The sequence below is a fragment of the Ascidia mentula genome, chromosome 9 (genome assembly GCF_947561715.1).
Source record: "Ascidia mentula chromosome 9, kaAscMent1.1, whole genome shotgun sequence".
Lineage (NCBI taxonomy): Eukaryota > Metazoa > Chordata > Ascidiacea > Phlebobranchia > Ascidiidae > Ascidia > Ascidia mentula.
Window position 1 is genome coordinate 7,999,523 of NC_138574.1, and position 17,618 is coordinate 8,017,140.

At 37.1% G+C, this 17,618-nt stretch overlaps 3 protein-coding genes across 10 annotated transcripts in view; 2 read left to right on the forward strand and 1 right to left on the reverse strand.

The window, feature by feature from the left end:
* LOC145913057 (heparan sulfate 2-O-sulfotransferase 1-like) lies at positions 1-4,008 on the forward strand. Its single transcript, XM_083000576.1, has 8 exons — positions 1-237; positions 669-910; positions 985-1,082; positions 1,626-1,757; positions 1,821-1,971; positions 2,127-2,221; positions 2,806-2,975; positions 3,584-4,008. The coding sequence occupies exons 1-8, from the start codon at positions 42-44 to the stop codon at positions 3,769-3,771; spliced, it is 1,272 nt and encodes a 423-aa protein (XP_082856702.1). The 5' UTR covers positions 1-41; the 3' UTR covers positions 3,772-4,008.
* Positions 4,009-4,101: 93 nt separating this feature from the next.
* LOC145913056 (uncharacterized) lies at positions 4,102-13,861 on the reverse strand. 2 transcript variants are annotated; one of them, XM_083000574.1, is made up of 26 exons: positions 13,719-13,861; positions 13,513-13,647; positions 13,317-13,439; positions 12,815-12,937; positions 12,525-12,650; positions 12,342-12,464; positions 11,983-12,105; positions 11,010-11,135; positions 10,832-10,954; positions 10,434-10,556; positions 9,795-9,920; positions 9,621-9,722; positions 9,427-9,513; positions 9,246-9,370; positions 8,681-8,830; positions 8,286-8,477; positions 7,944-8,153; positions 7,768-7,887; positions 7,192-7,323; positions 6,919-7,028; positions 6,513-6,720; positions 6,286-6,457; positions 5,975-6,144; positions 5,408-5,572; positions 4,968-5,199; positions 4,102-4,799 (listed from the first exon to the last, which is right to left on the reverse strand). In XM_083000574.1, exons 1-26 carry the CDS (start codon positions 13,780-13,782, stop codon positions 4,654-4,656), a joined length of 3,636 nt encoding a protein of 1,211 aa, XP_082856700.1. In that variant the 5' UTR covers positions 13,783-13,861; the 3' UTR covers positions 4,102-4,653. The 2 variants fall into 2 exon arrangements, with proteins under 2 accessions (XP_082856700.1, XP_082856701.1); XM_083000575.1 differs by lacking the exon at positions 12,815-12,937.
* A 3,461-nt stretch (positions 13,862-17,322) lies between these two features.
* The window catches only part of LOC145913767 (uncharacterized), a 44,039-nt gene continuing 43,743 nt past the window's right edge, over positions 17,323-17,618 (forward strand). For all 7 annotated transcript variants that reach the window (XM_083001521.1, XM_083001519.1, XM_083001520.1 and 4 more), the window contains exon 1: positions 17,323-17,489. The gene's annotated coding sequence lies outside the window, so the exon portion shown is untranslated. The remainder of the gene's footprint in view (positions 17,490-17,618) is intronic.

Sequence of the window (17,618 nt, forward strand, 5' to 3'; positions counted from 1 at the left end):
CAGCTGCTTAGTTAATTTACTGACAGACATTTTATCTACAAATGGGCAAACCAGCAATTGGTGGTTCAGTGATTATCTGCGGCGACTTAAACAACAAAAGGAGGAAAAGACGCATGTATAGGTCAGCCAGATTGAAGGCCTCCTTGGCCAAAATGTGTATCATGCTTGTGTTTTGCGTTTTTACGTATGTGGTTGTGGACGATCATCTTCAAAAATCCACCAAAATTGTTGAAATAAGTAAGTACTTTTTCACTTTATCATCATTTGTGATTCATGGTTCTTCAACATTGTTATCACGACATTTTATAATTATCATAATTCGGTTTGTAAAGCACTTTGCTACATAAACGTACAAACGTTATAAAAAATTGAAATTCCACAAATATATCTGCGCCACCGTATTTGTTTTGACACTTTTGCGGTGGCCGACTTGGTACCGTGTTCCATACCGCAATTGTCGACGTAATTACAAAACAAGGCAGTGGCCAATGCCTTCGGGCATTTTGATTAGCAGCTGCTTCAACGATTATGTCAGACATACGTCCTGGCGGCATCCTCTGTTCTTCAAGTTGTGGCCGCAGACCTAAAATTATGCGGACCTTTCTTAAATTATTTAGGCCACTCTAAAACCCACTCTAAAGTGTTTGAACCATTTTTTTAATCTTTAGATGTTTCCAATGAATGGTTGGAAGGTCTTCGACAGCATCGTTCGGTTTTGATTACAGACACCTCGTCATCTGCTCATAAAGACTTGGAAGATTTGAACAATCAGCCAAGAAGTATAGATAAAATTATTGCGACTGAGCAATCGATTGTTGCACTACAAACAGAAAAGTTTGTGGAAAGTGACGCACAAAGCGACCCAACTGATGAGGAACTCATTGAAACAGCTTTGTCAAATTTCCCTCAGGTGCTTACCAGAATGAAGAAAACAACTACTTGGTTGACAATCAAATTATTGTTTGTGTTTTTTTTCTGCTTAAGGAAGCGCCAAACTCAGCTTTTATCTTTCACAACAAGTTGCCTAAAAGCGGCAGTACAACGATGAATAATATCTTTAAAGTCCTTAAACGCCGGAACGGGTAAGTGCCTGTAATTATGACCTGTCTCCCTCCTGTCAAGAACGTACAAAAAATTACGTCAGTACAACTAATTTATACTATTATACCCCCGCAATTTATATGAAACTATCGTATATCCTGGAAAATTGTGACAATGTAATTATTAACAATAAGGACAAACCCAGAAATGGAACAGAAGTTGCGGCCCGTGTTGAATTGAAACAGCCTTGTCTTTTGTCGTTAAAGTACATGGTTGCACTCAAAGAAGATTTGCTAACTTCTAATCCAGCTTATGTATTTAATGACGTCAGTCATTTTTGGTATTACAAACGTATGGAACGCTTGTTCAAATAAACAATGGCAGTCCTGCCAAAAAACTTAACATGAAGGTTGCGCGGTGCTATGTAATAAAACACATCTTGCTTTATAACCAAATTGTTTGTCTTTGTTACCATAAGACTGTCTGGAGATTCCTATACATGATTTAACGAGTTATGAAAGAGGTTAATTTATGCGTGTACAACGCTTGATTGAAAAATTTAATTTCTAATCGTGATGTTGCAGATTTAACTTCTTGAAGTTGGATCCCATTGTGACTCCTTTTCACGACCCGAACGGTTTGGCGAAGGTTTTAAAAGATAAAATCAACCCACCATATTTACTTCTCAAGCACCATTACTGGATGAATTTTACCAAGTATATACAAAGCAGGAAAGATTACGTCTAACAACTTTACTTAAAATTACCTTTTGTTTTTAGTTATAACATGGAGCAACCGACCTATATCAACGTTGTTCGTCACCCTTTAGATTGGTTTACTTCACATTATTACTTCCATCGATATGGCTGGAAAAGAAAGCCAGGATGCCGCGTTGAACGTTGTGGAATGACCGCTGATGATTTTAATATGGTATAACAAAGCTGATTTCTTTATAAACACGAACACAATACACTTCGTTAGTGATATTAAGGCAGGGCCCCTGTTTCGACCTAATAGTGCCCATCAGTGCAGCTAGGTGACAATAAACGTTGTTGGTAAACTTGTATTTTCCCTTATTTCTGCAGACGATTGATGAATGTGTGGCAAAGCGGCACAAGCAGTGCATGATTCCCTGGATGTACATACCTTTTTTTTGCGGGAGCGGCAAAGAGTGCATTGAGTAAGTATCTTGACTTTCTGTGCATAATTGCAGCCTCTAGATAAGGTGAACTGTCTCCCATATTTGCCCGGGGCTGTTGCCGACTGCATAAAACCCGTCCTTACAAGAATCCCAGCAAATATTCTTTACGTCATATTTTGTCTCGAAAAAGGTTTGATCGTTGCTTCTGTAAATCCCTGGTTTATTTAAATTAAGAACTTATCGTCAAAGAAATTGATTTTCGCTTCAACTTTGTGTTAATGTTTACTTGTGAACATTCAGTTTCTTATAATCCTAAAAATCGGGAAATTTCTATCTCGTAAATATTGTATTTGAAACAAATACATGGGCCTAATTTACGAAACAGAGCTTGGTGTAATGGGCATACCATAGTAAAAGTTCGCATTAATGAAAGTAATAAACAACATAAACAGACATTTTCACCACCACATAAACAGTCAAATATTAATACAGCGAAGCTGTTCCCTTCAATTTTTGCATTCATAGAAAATATTTTTTGGTTGAAAAATTGAAATGAATCATGCTGTCATCAGTTTTCGTAAGGTACAATTTTGACAAATTTAACACAAAGTCATTGATTTCAGAATTAATAACGCCGAACAAAAGAGAAAATCTCTACAAATTGCCAAAGCGCGTTTGGTGAAGGATTATTATTTTGTTGGTATATTGGAACAGTTTGAAGATACGCTTCAAGCGTTCGAGCAAATCTTGCCGAAATATTTTAAAGGAGCTCGAGATGCCTGGAGGGGTGATTGTAAGTAATTCTTTTGGTTGTACACAAACATGTGTGTGACATATCAAGTATGAATCACATAATGCCACAAACTATTGGCCTGGAACGATTCATTTATTTTATTCGAGTTTTGAGGGCTGCAGACAATATCGCACGCTGTTTCGACCTATAAGGTCTCATTAGTACAGCTGGTGACTGCAGCACCGAACTAGTTTTTAAACTATAGCAGGCACAGAAATTGAAACTTTGTATTCTTTCGGTCAACGACGAATCCAACTGGATCGTCGTTTCCAACTAGGTACAAAACAACAGAAACGAACCACTGTGGAGCGCACTATGATTGCTTTGGTAGTGCTAATAGTGCTACAGGCTCGGGGATCACCCATATCATATATAAGCGTTTTTGCTTATATTTAACTGCATTTTACTTGCGGTAATTCACCTTAGATCGATAATTTTCATGTGCTATATACAAAATCAATGAAAAACGCATCGACCTTTAAACAATTTTTACAGGGATGCGAAGTTGGTTTGTTGTTGCATGTTTGATGGTTGTGAGGTTATAGTTTTGAATTAGTTATCTGGTTCTTGTAACAATACCACTAAGATAATTGTATTTGCTGTTTTAGTTGTTCAAATGAAGCAAAACCAGACCAGAACTATGAACAGAAGAGAAATGAGCGAAGAGTCGGAAGCATTTTTTAAAAACGGACCACTTAAATACGAAATCGAATTGTATGAATTTGCAAAAAAACTTTTTGACGCCAAACTAACTAAACTCGGCGTGATTTCATCAAACAATTCAGACTTTTCATGAGTATTTATCCACACCGTAATCTTTCCGTTGAATTCTTCACTTTCTCTATTTCTTCAATTGGTGTTCATTACAAACGCTTGTTATTAAGGAAACACTTGTTTATGAAACGATACGATATTATTGTCATTGGCCCTTTTGTGTCTCGGCAAACATCCGGTGTTCGTCAAAGACGAATTTCGACTATGCCTTATATTACCCGCTCACTTGTATTTATTTGTTGCCAATGAATATATTCTAACTTGCGTTTTTTATCCAGTAGTGGTGACATATGCTATAAGCTAATAAACTGTCTTCGCATAAACAAAAATTGGTTATAATTTATTTTAAATACAAAAAAGATGGAATAGGATTACACACAAAGCAGGTATAAATTACATGTGCTGTAACAGTTGGTTAAATCAAAAAACGAAAAAAAATTCCACAGCAGATAACAAAATTAACGTAAACAATTGAATTAATCTCAAGTCACTTTTTTTGATAGAAGGGGTATAGATGAAAAGCAGTTATGTTACGTGCAGCAATGCTTGGTCATGTGGGAAAATCGAAAAGAAATGCTCAAATGGAAAGCAGCAGATTTCAAAACTAAATCACGTCGTCTTTAATTGATTCAAAAAGAGCAGCGAAGCAAATATTTTAACTTTTTGCACTGGAAAACTATATATTTTTGTGTGATATTAAAACAAAGACGGTTTGTCACGTTACATAGAAAACCTATAGCAATACGAAAGGATGAGATTAAGTTATATGGTGCCAAAAAACGTTTAATTGCTGCAGCTCATTTGAAATAAAAAAATATATTGCGGTGTGAGGGCACAATACAGCTTAAATATACTCAGTGGGTTAAATTTGCAAGCAAATGTTCGAACAAGGAGTCAATCCTATTCATTTCTTCATGTCGACTTTTTCTTCAGTGATCGGGTAAAGGAAGGAGCCATTGTCTTGGTTAGGATTTTTTCGTTTGACGCGAATCGTTCCAAAGTTCTCACTTTTACCTTTCAGACACACTTGTACAGAGTACGCTGTATCACCTGCAAAATTGATACGTTATATTGCTTCAAAGGTATTTACTACCCAAGTGCAACAAAACTGTTTTTGTCAAAACTTCTTTTTATAATACTGATTTTACTATGATGTCTCATTACGTGAAAATGTAACATTAACTTTTAACCAAGGCAGGATGTAAAAAATCACTCAACCGCCATCGGTCGAAGAATATCCGGGGAGATTACTGGTTGCGGGAGAGGTTGGGGTGGTAGAAGTACTGCTGTTATCTGGAATAAGGTAACTGCCAGTGCGAGACTGTACACGGGTGATCATTCTGCTGCCAAGACGACCCAAAGGTCTGAAGATGCTGCTTTGGATTGGTTGGAACCACATGTTGCGCAATTCAGCGCGACGGACAGCAGTAAGCATGAAGATGAAAACGCCCTTTATTTTAAGAAATACAGTATTAGGAGATTTGTTGCTTGAAATCTGTTATTTTTAAGTCAATCTACAAAAAACGTTGACTAAATTCTCTGTTTCTTTGCCACTGAACCCATAATTTCAACACTTAAAGACAGTTCATCAGATCCTGCTTTCACTTTTTGAATGTATTGTTTTGGTCCAAAACCAAAAATAAATATAAATGTCTTACCTGCAATGTGCTGAAGAGTGCAAAGAGCCAGGACATAACTTTGTTGTAAACAACATCAGTTGACACCAATGAAAAGTATCCGAAAACCCAAGAAAATCCCATCAGGGTTAACATGGTTACAGCAATGGTTACATGACGTTTCAGTGTCTTGTTTGAGGCCTTGTTCTAAGTAAGTAAAGAGTTCGATTTGTCCAACAAATTTGTCTGCAATAAGTTATTGAGACGTTTGTTTGAGGCCTGACGCTGCGTAGTTGGCAGGATATCGGATAAAATCGCCTTGATGGAACATAACTAAGACCTGTTTGTTACCCTGAGATCCTTAAAACTCCTATTTGTTTGAAGAATTCACTTTACAAAATGAAAAAAGCGGCATTTTATTCCTGGAGTTAGTGAAAATACGGATTAAATATTCTGGATTATCTGTAGCTTTTTGTCAAGTAAAAAGTTAATCATTTGTACCAATTTCTTCCAAATTAGGCGAAGAAACCGAGTACTTATAAGAAAACACAAATCAGTATAAATAGGCAATACCTTTAAACTGCATTTTAACCTTACTACCTCACATACCGCCATTCGTCGGAAGCATAATTTCTTTATGACAAGGGCGAAAAGTGAGCAGTTGTAGAGCAACAAACATGCAGAAGGTACAATAAAGCCGTACAATTGTGAAGGTCCAGTAATCCAACAAGCATGTTGTGAACGGTATTTTGCATGCAGGAAGGAGACCGCGGACGAAGCTGCAGAAATAAATTCGAGATGTTAGTTACAATAACCACGAACAGGGCAAGAATTTTTACTAATACCAGAAAAGGTTTATTTACATAAAGGGTAATTATAATTACTACAACACCAATCAGCTTATTTTGACCTCACAGTACCTTTTTCACTTTCCTTTACAGTTTGGTTGCAAACGCGAGTCAAATCATTATCATCAGTTTCTTCCTTTATGATGCTGCTCATACCAAGAGATAATACCACGATAATACCTGGCACCAGGTAACCAACCAAACATGATTTCGTGAGGAAGTGTTTAATCGGTCTTCCAAAAACCTGTTAATATCACCAGATGTATTAAATTTACCTCAAAAATTTATCTGCCAGTTACATTTGCCAATAGGGAATAAACGGTGTAGGTGTAAATGGACATCCAGAACCAGGCTGATAGGAGTGTGTAGTGTAGGACAACGGCAAATCCTGTACAAACATCGCGGTATTTGGCCTGCCACACTCCACCCACGAACAAAGCGTAGAATATTGCCAATACAATGCAGAGATGGAGAAAGACCTTGGTTTGGGGAAGATCTCTTAGGTTCCTGAGATCAATTGCGCAATAAAATCGTAGAAATACTTCAAAATTTGAAACATTGAGCTAACATAACAATCATTATAGTTTGCAGTGAAATCGCTGTTAAGTTATAGACAATTTAATCAGACATGTCGACTGATGGTATACGAAACAATTGAACGTGACTTTGATCCAATTGATTTTAGGGGTGATAACGAAATCTTGCCTTGCTGAAAAATGGACAACAATTGTAGCGCAAAGTCCAAGGAGTGAAAGTACGCATCCGATGATGCTCACAGTTGAGAGGGAAGCGTCGTACTGAATCCGCTTATGATTCTAAGTAGAGAATGAAGATATTTGTTATAGAAGCAACGGTGTGTCCTACGGTTTGCAGCCCTAGGTACATTTTAAACCGAGATTACATATGTTTGTATATTATATATCTTTCTGTTGCGAAAACTCTTAGCATTAATTTCATTGAAACAAAAAACGGACTTACGACAAGGATCGCAAAACTGGTGAGATGATTTGACAAGCATGTTTGCGTTCCCTCGATCAGACAAAGACCTTCAGTCGAATGTTTTCCGCTGATGGGGTCCGTGTACACACATCTCAATGTGCTATGCTCGTACTATAAAATATTAGTTTGAGAAACAGGTGCAAGTGGAGAAAGGTACATGGATATTTCATTGGCAAACTTTTTTATGCTGCCAGGAAACGTGTTATTATTTACTTAACTTGTAAAGAGTTTCATTGAAACGCAAATAAATATTGTCATAACTTTAGCGTGGACGTTTGAAAACAAATTGTTGTTTATTGTTTTTATTGGACCCGGTTTAATTGTAACTGTGTTTTACGACTTTTCCTTCCCGTACACCTGGGAGGACAATGCATTTCACCATGTTTTAAAAACCCATTAAATGGATTTTTTCGTTACTCAATTTCACATCGAGATAATAAACCTGTTTTAATTTTAAGTTCACCAAACACCTAAAACCGAAAGATTCTAACCAGAAGATTCGAACGCTTTCAATTCCATTGCCCTAAAGTAAGTTACAATTAAATAATAAGGTACCTCTAGTTTTCCCGGGACGTCTTGTTTCTCTTCTCTCACGTTAGTTCCAGTAAAGTTTATTCGCACAAGTCTATGGAGATTGGAAATGTTCTTCAACCTTCCAATGTCCGCCGAAACGACCTAAATAAAGTTTTGTTAAAAACTGCACATCAGTTATCAATACTGTTTTTTGTTACCCAGGTTGCTTTGCTTTTGTTTTGGAAACTTCCCTTAAATAGTGAGATGAAGGATTGAGCTATCCCGCTGGTCCTGTTGGCAATATCGTAAACTTCAGCAGGAATAAATATTTCTGCTGGTTGACTGTAGCCGTTGGAGCTGTTGGATGTGATATTTAGTTTATACAGGACGTCCATGAACCTTTCATCTAACGCAATTGCTCTGCCGATCTGCAAATAGAAATATTACACAATGTACTTTTGTCAGCAATGACTTTTTTAAGGTTTAGTATTAAAATATGAGTTTCTGCTATTGTATTCAATGTACAGTTGAATGTAATTTAGGTTACAATTTCTACGTACAACAACCGCCACATTTTCACTCTCTATTGAGGTAAGATTGGTCCCGTTTCCAAGGGTGACGTGTGAAGCTATTGACTGCAAGGATTCAATCACACTGGGTTGTTCAATATCATTTTCGCCATCGTTGTTTATAATCGCTTGTGAAACTTGGTTCAGTGTTTGCACTATGTTGCTCACAATAGGCAAAGTAACCTGACAAGAAAATACTCGTTTATTTTGGAAATATCACTAGCACTGGATGTTTGTAAAAATCAACAACATCATGTTGCCATCGCCGGTTTTGGTGTTTAGTTGATTATAGCTCTTTCCAAAAAAAGGTTTTGTGACAGTAGTCAACGAGGTAGTTAACTTCAACTACTATTTTGCATGCAACTGAATATAAAAAGTTTTCTAACTTCCGTTTGTTTTTGTTCGATCAAGTGTGACAGATTTTGGATAAAGTGTGAAACACTCCTTGTATCAACTCGACTCAATTTCTTGCCCTCCACAAGCAACGACAAACGACTGGTTTGTTTTTCAATTGATGACTCGTTGGCAATGATTTTCTGTGTGGAAGACAACATACTCTCAAACATTATTTTTATGGTGGCTGATCCAGCTTGGCTGCAATGCCTTGGCTGCAAAGCCTGTGAACCTTATTTTTATGGTAGTTTCTTTATTCAGAATAATTCTCACTATCTAATAAATATGTAAATGTATGCTAAGATATGTGAACAAATGGCACTTTACAAGGCAATTTTTTGACTAAAGAAAAAGTCCGGAGAAACTCTGATCAAGTAACGAATCATTATCATAAAGCTGGGGCGCGAATCTAACTAAGAACCATTTATTTGATAAGATATCTTGCTTGTGAAAGTTTTTATTCTTTAACAATACGGCACCGCAAAAGATTAGTTAATATTTGTTCATTGTAACCTCATGATGTCTTTGAATAGGCCTATATAGTTATGACACAATCACCTCTTGCGTGACATCTGCAATAGTTAATGAGCAATCCGTATCCACATATGTCTCTCTATCAAATTCAGCTGTGATATTCGATTCTGATGTTATCGCTTTGCACAAAATTGAAGCTCGGGGCCGGCCTATCACAATATGATTGTTACAATTGTTAAAAAATGTGCAAGAACTTATTTCAAACCGTCGCATTTTTCCAGACTGAAAGCTTTTTGGTCGATGAAAGTGGAAGGAAATGTTATCCCGTTGATAAGAACTGAATTGCATCTCGCTAATAAAATAAAACACTTGACATTGTTTGTTGAAAACCAAATTTGTTGATAATAAAAAGTTACATGTAGAAGTTCAGATGCAAAAACCATACTACTCATAGCTTACCTGTGCATTGGTTTGTTCTGTTATAAATCTCATGCCCTTCATCGCAAACACACACTTTATTTTGGCAATGCGCGTTTGTGGAACATTCAGGATCGCAAATTTCTGCAAAAGTATCCAGTTTTATACCAACAGTGGAATTGGTGAAATAATATTAACTATGACATATCATCTTACCAGTGCAGTGGAATCCATTTCCCCGATATCCAATATTACAAGTACAAAAGAAATTTCCTGGGTAGTTGTTGCATTCAGCGTTGAGAGGGTCGCAATTGTGTGACCCAGAAATACATTCGTTCTCATCTGAAACCACAAGCAAACGTTTCTCTTTCTCTTTGATTTTAAGCAAACTTTTATATGACGCATTTCTATGCTACCGTAATCAAGCAGCTTCACTGCTGACTGGAACTAATTTGCAAAACTTCTATTTTAATTTTTAAACTTTTTGAAGACTTTTTAGCCAACATTTTTCGGACATCAAACAAATTTAATTACGGCCAAATGTTGCAAAACTCATTACAAAGAAAATTGGAGACTGATTTTCAATCTTCGCCATCTCCCAAAACATAATCCTATCCATAAAGTTACCACAAACAACTCACAAATCTGATTCTAAAATAACTTATTTTTATTCTCCGTAAACCAAGCAGGTAAAAAGTTTTTAGTTGAGTAGAAATATTTTGAAACAGGTTTCGAACTTTACCGGCACATGTTATTCCATCACCATTGTAGGAGGAATTACATCATTTCTAATCACCCACAGCCCAAGTAGGTATAGCTAAAGACAAATCTTTACAAAACTATTTACAACTATACCGGCACATGTTATTCCATCACCAATGTATCCTTTTCTGCACGAACATTGAAATGATCCTTGCGTGTTTGAACAAGTTGCCAACTTATTACAATTATGTGTATTTTCAACGCATTCGTCTGTATCTGAAACATAGGTAATATAGACGGTTTACTTATTGTTAATAAGCTCCTGATATATCCTTTTGATTAGTAGCAAGACAACAGCTTAATAATGCAAGCTGCATAATGTGTATTGTTCTTCAAACAGAATTGCTCGTCAGTTCAAACGAAGTTTGGAATATCAATGCACATTTTTTTGCAAAGAATTGGAAAGTTTTAGTAAACTCCCAAGTAACTTATTTACTCTTAAGCAGCTTTAACAATATTTTACAAACAAATACTTCAAAATAACTACATACCTGAGCATGTTTTTCCATCACCAGTATATCCTGTGTTGCACGAACATTGAAATGATCCTTGTGTGTTTAAACAAGTTGCTAAACTATGGCAGTTATGTCCATTTTCCGCACATTCGTTAATGTCTGGAAGGTATATACGCCAACAACGTCAGTAAATGATAAGGAAATACCATCTTACCGGTGCAGTTCAATCCATTTCCTCGAAATCCTACTTTGCAAGTGCAAAAGAAATTTCCTGGATAGTTGTGGCATTCAGCGTTGAGAGGGTCGCAATTGTGTGTCCCAGAAATACATTCGTTCTCATCTAAAACCACAAGCAATCGTCTTCTTTTGAATTGGCTTATTGTCGTCAGGTTGCTCGATTATTGTTTATTTTGTCATTCACATCACCCCCAAGTAAACAAGTTATAGCTGCCTTGTAGGATACATTTATGCCTTTTACAAACATCAAGTGGCCTGATTAACGGAAACTGAAGTATTTTAAAGAAACAAAATATGTTTTCCAGCAAACACCGAGTGAATACCGTCCTATTTGTCCGTTTAGTCAATACGCAGATATAGTAATCTCCGACGTCATGATGCCTTGTTTATCACTGTACATACGCTGTCAATAATATCCTCTGATGTCCTTCCCAATAATAGCAAGACGCAATATGCCTACGCGTGCGAATGCATGAAAATATGCTACAGAGTTCCTCATGTGGCATGAAAATAGTAGTGAGGGGGTAGGTGTTATTCAAGACAGGTTTGTGCGCGTGGTGGATTGACGTAAAAACGATAATGATTCTCGCAATACATGTCATGTTCAATTTTCCATGATAACTGCTTCTCATGTAGTAGATGGATTATTGACTTCAGACAATATTGATCAAAAAATTGAAACCATTTTTTTTACAATCTTTTAGACATCACCGCACATTGGAATTGACGCGTCATGTCAACTAGGTTGCAAAATTTAATTTAATTAATTCAGATTGACAGTAGTCTGGTGCAATGTATCTTAGCATACTAGTTAACAAAAGTTACAAATGTTTGGTCTGAAATTCCGTTAAGTATCTTACACATAGAGGGAATTACATCATTTCTAATCACCCACAGCCCAAGTAGGTATAGCTAAAGACAAATCTTTGCAAAACTATTTACAACTTTACCGGCACATGTTATTCCATCACCAATGTATCCTTTGCTGCACGAACATTGAAATGATCCTTGTGTGTTTGAACAAGTTGCTAAACTATGGCAGTTATGTGTATTTTTTGCACAGTCGTCAATGTCTGAAAATTATATATATATACTATCTGACGATGCATGTTATCGCAAAGCTTTTAGAAATAGTTTTAGATTTATACTGTGGTGGATTAATATGCTTTACCAAATCAGAGAGCACATAATTCACTGTCACATCACAATAATCTCACATTTTAAGCAAAATCCTAAAATAATTTATTTTGACTTTACAAAAATCATGCAACTATATTCCCTTTTTAAAAATTCGTTTCAAACTACATACCGGTACATGTTATTCCATCACCCATGTATCCTGTATTACACGAACATTGAAAAGATCCTTGCGTGTTTGAACAAGTTGCAAATTGATTACAGTTATGTGTTTTTTCCACACATTCGTCTATGTCTAAAAGATAGGGTGTGGTAAATTTCATTTACTTGTACAAATGAAGAAATATCATCTTACCCGTGCACTTTAATCCATTTCCTCGAAATCCTAATTTGCAAGTGCAAAAGAAATTTCCTGGATAGTTGTTGCATTCAGCGTTTAGAGGGTCGCAATTGTGTGTCCCAGAAATACATTCATTTACATCTAAAAAACAAGAAACGTCTCCTTTCACACTCATATGATTATTGCTGTTATTGTATTTATGTTGTTAGGTTTGAACTAACATAATGTATTACTAGTCAGCTTAGTTTCTGAACTTGTACAAACCGCAATTCATTGATAAAGCCGCTGGGAAACTCCTAACATACCTGAGCATGTTACGCCATCGCCGGCATATCCTTGGTTGCACGAGCAACGGTATGACCCAGGTGTATTTGCACAAGTTGCCAAACTGTTGCAGTTGTGGGTGTTTTCACCGCATTCGTTTATATCTAAAAGTTGAAACAGATGCAACTGCAATTGTGCGTTCCCGAAATACATTCGTTATCATCTAAAGCCACAAGCAAACGTTTTCTTTTGAATTGACTTACTGCCGTCAAATTGCCTGATTATTGTTAATTTTCTCCTTTACATAACCCCCAGGGGTTTGTGTAAAGCGTAAACAAGTTATAGTTTATTTGGAGGATACATTTAGTCATTGACAAACATCAAGTGACCTGATTAACGAAAACTGAAGCATTGTAAAGAAACAAAATATGTTTTCCAGCAAACCCCGAGGGAATGCCGTCACATTTGCTTGTTTTAAATACCGTCCTGTTTCTGTGTAAACCACCATTTCTTTATAAAGCTGCTTGGAAACTCCTAACATACCTGAGCATGTTACGCCATCGCCGGAATATCCTTGGTTGCACGAGCAACGGTATGATCCAGGTGTATTTGTACAAGTTGCCAAACTGTTGCAGTTATGGGTGTTTTCACCGCATTCGTTTATATCTAAAAGTCGCAACAGATGCAACTGTAAGGGAGTGAATTGCCCTAGACCCCTGATTGAAATGTTGGTACGTACCCGAGCAGTTCATTCCATTTCCGCGGTATCCGATCTTGCAAGTGCAGAAATAACTGCCTGGGTAATTGTTGCATTCAGCATTTATTGGATCACAGTTGTGAGCTCCCGTAAGACATTCGTTGACGTCGGCAGCAGCTGACGCAAAAAAAGAGATACATATGTTTATATTTCATAAATGTCATGGCACTTTGCAAAATACGTCTTACCTGAAGAGTTTCGTATCAATCCCAATATTATGAAGATTCCCAGCACACATCCCCACAATCCCATAACGTTGTTCGTTTGATCACAGTTCCACCTGTTTAACTTCTTTATTCCACAGCGCAATACACTTCTTTAAACAGAGTTCTTGTTGTCATAACCTCTCCAAGCAGTCTTCCGATTTATAGGAAGATAACAGCTTGCCTACGCAGACGATCAACTATAAATGGAGTCAGCCTAATGCACAATGAGGGGGTTGGTTAATACTTTGTGTAGGGTTATGATGCAGTGTTGACGTATACGATGTTGTTTTTTTAAAGTGTTATTGTGGGATGTTACTGCGTAATACGCATCCCAAATAACAGGTGAGATGACGTAAATAAGTGGAAAATGGTAATGATTTAAAAAGATGCTACAAAAGTAAGGGTGGCAGACATTACCTTGACTGATCTTGTTGTCAAAATCATTCTGATAACCAAAAGCCTTTCTGGCATTGCAGACTTCCAACCTATATTTTTGCTGTAAAGTTGACATCCGTTTTACCTACGCGCGAACTGATCAAATTTTCCACACCCCTGCTCTTCGATTCTCTTGTACAGAGAGTTGGTTTCAAGGCAAACTATCGTCAAAGTTGTGTTAAGATAGTGTTTTTTAACCGAGGTTTGTTTGATAAACTTTCCCTTACGAAAAATATTCACGTATTTGGCAATAAAAACCTGAAGAGGGCATAACCTTTCACAACCACCGATCAAGGATTATTAAAGAACTGTGCAATCAAAGCGCGAAGAAATAAACAAGATTTGCGGAGGTCACATAAAAGCATCGCCATTGGCATTGTACCCCCATTGTTTTTATATGCCGTTGTTCTGATAAAGGGTACAGTGCTTAAGCCGAGGGGCGTTAACTAAAAATGGTTGTAGGGAAGCTCTGGGGTAGATATTACAAAATCTTATACATGCGTCAGAGTATGCTAAATTTTTTGTCCGATGATAATGACTTCGGCAAGAATTCAATCGTGGTCCCTTTGCAATTATATGTAATACTTCGTCAGGTATTTTTCGCTTTGAAATGATCTATTTGTACGTTTGTTGCCCCGTCATATAGAGGTATTATGAAATATAGTTTTACCCGTAACCCCCATGACTTTAAAAACCCATAGGCTACACTAAAGGTTACTGTTTTCACGAATTGTTTTATCATTGTTTGGTCCACCCTTGCCCTGCATTAAAAAAAATTTAAAGCCGGTAGATGTCACTATATCCAACTTTTCCAAATTATACAGAAGCACACCGGAAGAAATCTCAAAAGTGTTTTAATGGCCACATCTAAATATGCCTATATACGATACCATTGGCAAACAATTTGCAGATAAAGTTATAGTAATACTTGAGCTATAAGGCCTTGTACAATATCTACAAAAAAGTTACATATTCTTACACAACAAATATTAGTTGTTTAAATAAATATAGTAAATTATTACCTCGATTTGATTACGGTTGTTGTGTGTGCTGCAAAAAAGGGGTAGTTTTACTATTTTCAATAAAAATAAGAGCTATTTTTTTTTCTTTTTTTTTAAATAAAATTTTTTTTCAATGTGGACCTATCTTCTATATACCAGCTATATATTTAAATATATCCTTAGGCTCAAAAGTGGTAATCTGCCTCTTGACATACAGGATGTTTCTGTACTTGTTGGTAACAGCTGTGAGGAACATCTAAATATTTCCATTTGTATCTTAACGCTGTATGGACCGCAAGTTAAATATACTGAAAATTATTAAGTTAACGACTGCTTATCGCTTCTACTTGCTTTTTTCCTTTATCTCCTTTGTCACCGATTCAGTGTGCTGCGCCACTAATCACACCTGATAAAGCGTGGGGAACCTCACAAACGCTTGCGATGTAAAAATTTTTTCAAGTCATTCTTATTAAACACTATCAATAATTTTGAAAAGGCAGTAGTTAAACTTTAATACGAAATCTAGCAGTCCCCACTCCCCAGTGTATTTTATGTTCACTCGGCGGCCGCTAGGTAGAGCGTTGGAGAAGCTTGTTGACATTGTACCCGGTCGTGTTTTTGCTCAAAAGACGTTCAATGGGTTAGTCCAAGCGTGTAACTCGATGATGTTTTGCCTGTGCTTGTACTACAGCCGGCCACCATGTTTGTCTACGTTAGGTGTTTAATGTGATGGTGAACTTTATAAACGCACTAAGATTAGATACATGCACTTTTCGAAGATGCAAAAAGGGTAAAACAAACTAAACGTTTTCGAGTTTAATAACTTCAAATATTTGGTTTGGTAATGGTTGTGTAAATGTCGACAACCAGGTTTGGCAGCACAAAAGTCGGTTGTAAAATCTTGTGCAAACAATTTAATTCCGACGAACCATTGTTCACCTATGGTCCTATGTTGTTCGATGCTGTTACAGCACCTAAGGTTACTGACTGGTGTTCAGGTTTTAGATGTGATAGTGATGGAATTGGCTCAGGATTAGAAAAAAACTCTCTTACTATCAACTCCACCGTAGTGCGGTTTCTCCACATGCCTGTTATATATAGATAAGCAAGTTGCTGCTGTTCAAGTCCCAGTTGCATACATAATTATGATGGCAGAGGCTCTATAATCGACTTGTGACGTGAGAGGCGACGCAAGAAAAAGGCGCGAGTGTTTAGTTTTGCCGGCGCCTGTATGATGTCACAATATTAATAAGGCATCATTGATAAGATGTCTTGGTCTTTTGAGTGTCGACGGACAACACCGGGTTGGAAAGTTTAATTCCCCAGCGTCGCGGAAAGCCTAATTATGCGCGTCAACGGCCAGCTACAATCAGGTTTTAACGTAATGCAATGAAGCTGGGTTTATACATGTGGCGCAAGGTAGCCCGAGGATAGTGAAAAACGAATCAATAGCAGCGCTTTAAATGTTTAGCTATGTGTAAGATCTTGTAACTTTGATTGGTGTACTCAATTTTGATTTAACCCTGTTGTACCTTTGGTTTTGGTTTACTGTTATATCCGGTTCCGGTAGTTATGCCGATTTCCATAGCCATGTAACAAATTCTGTAATTTCGGCAAGTTGTATTGGAGTCGCAAGGCTATTATTTCCCACTATGCGGGATATCAACGCGTGCTAATAACCTAACGGCTTGCAAAGGTGATACTTTTCGCGGTTGGAGATTGCAAAATTGAGGTCGATTTATTGGCAACAGGCAGATAGAATTCAGGACATAGCTGTTCGCGCTAACAACTGACTTCTTATTCTGTTTTTTTCCTTTGAGTTAGTTTGATCGCAGACTTTCCAGCGATGCAGTCCAGTTTCTGCACGACTTTTCAATCGACATTTTTGTTGGAAAAGTATTCTGCAGTTGAAAGTGATGTGCCAAAAGACAAGCTATGTCGAATACTCAATACGAGTGTTTTCGTCTAGCCTTTTTCTTGTCGCTGAAGTAGGCGGGCGTGTTGCTCAAGGCTCTCAGCTTCAGTTGAACTGATAAGTGCTGCGGCTTAGGCGTCGGATTCTTAGATTGCATACAAATCTTCTGGTGATCTGTTAAAATGTAACTTGCAAGTTTCTAAACGTAATAAAACATGTTATGACTTTCAGAAAAGGGAAATCACCTCCACCTGGCTTGTATAATTAAAATTTTGGTGTTGGGTAAAGGCTGGTGGAGTGTTGCCGAGATTTTAGCATAATAGTCACGTCCAGGTTGTATCCAGAAATTTTTAACTTGGAACTTTTCTACATAGCATGTACATAGCTTTTTAAGGCCATAAGGTAAGTTGTAATATCCTTTGACTTTTTGTTCGTCAAAAATATGCCTGTTAGAAGCGGCGCAGCAGTCGAATCACAATGCAAACAATAGCATCATAGCCAATGAGCGCTTTGATAAACAAACTTTTCCAT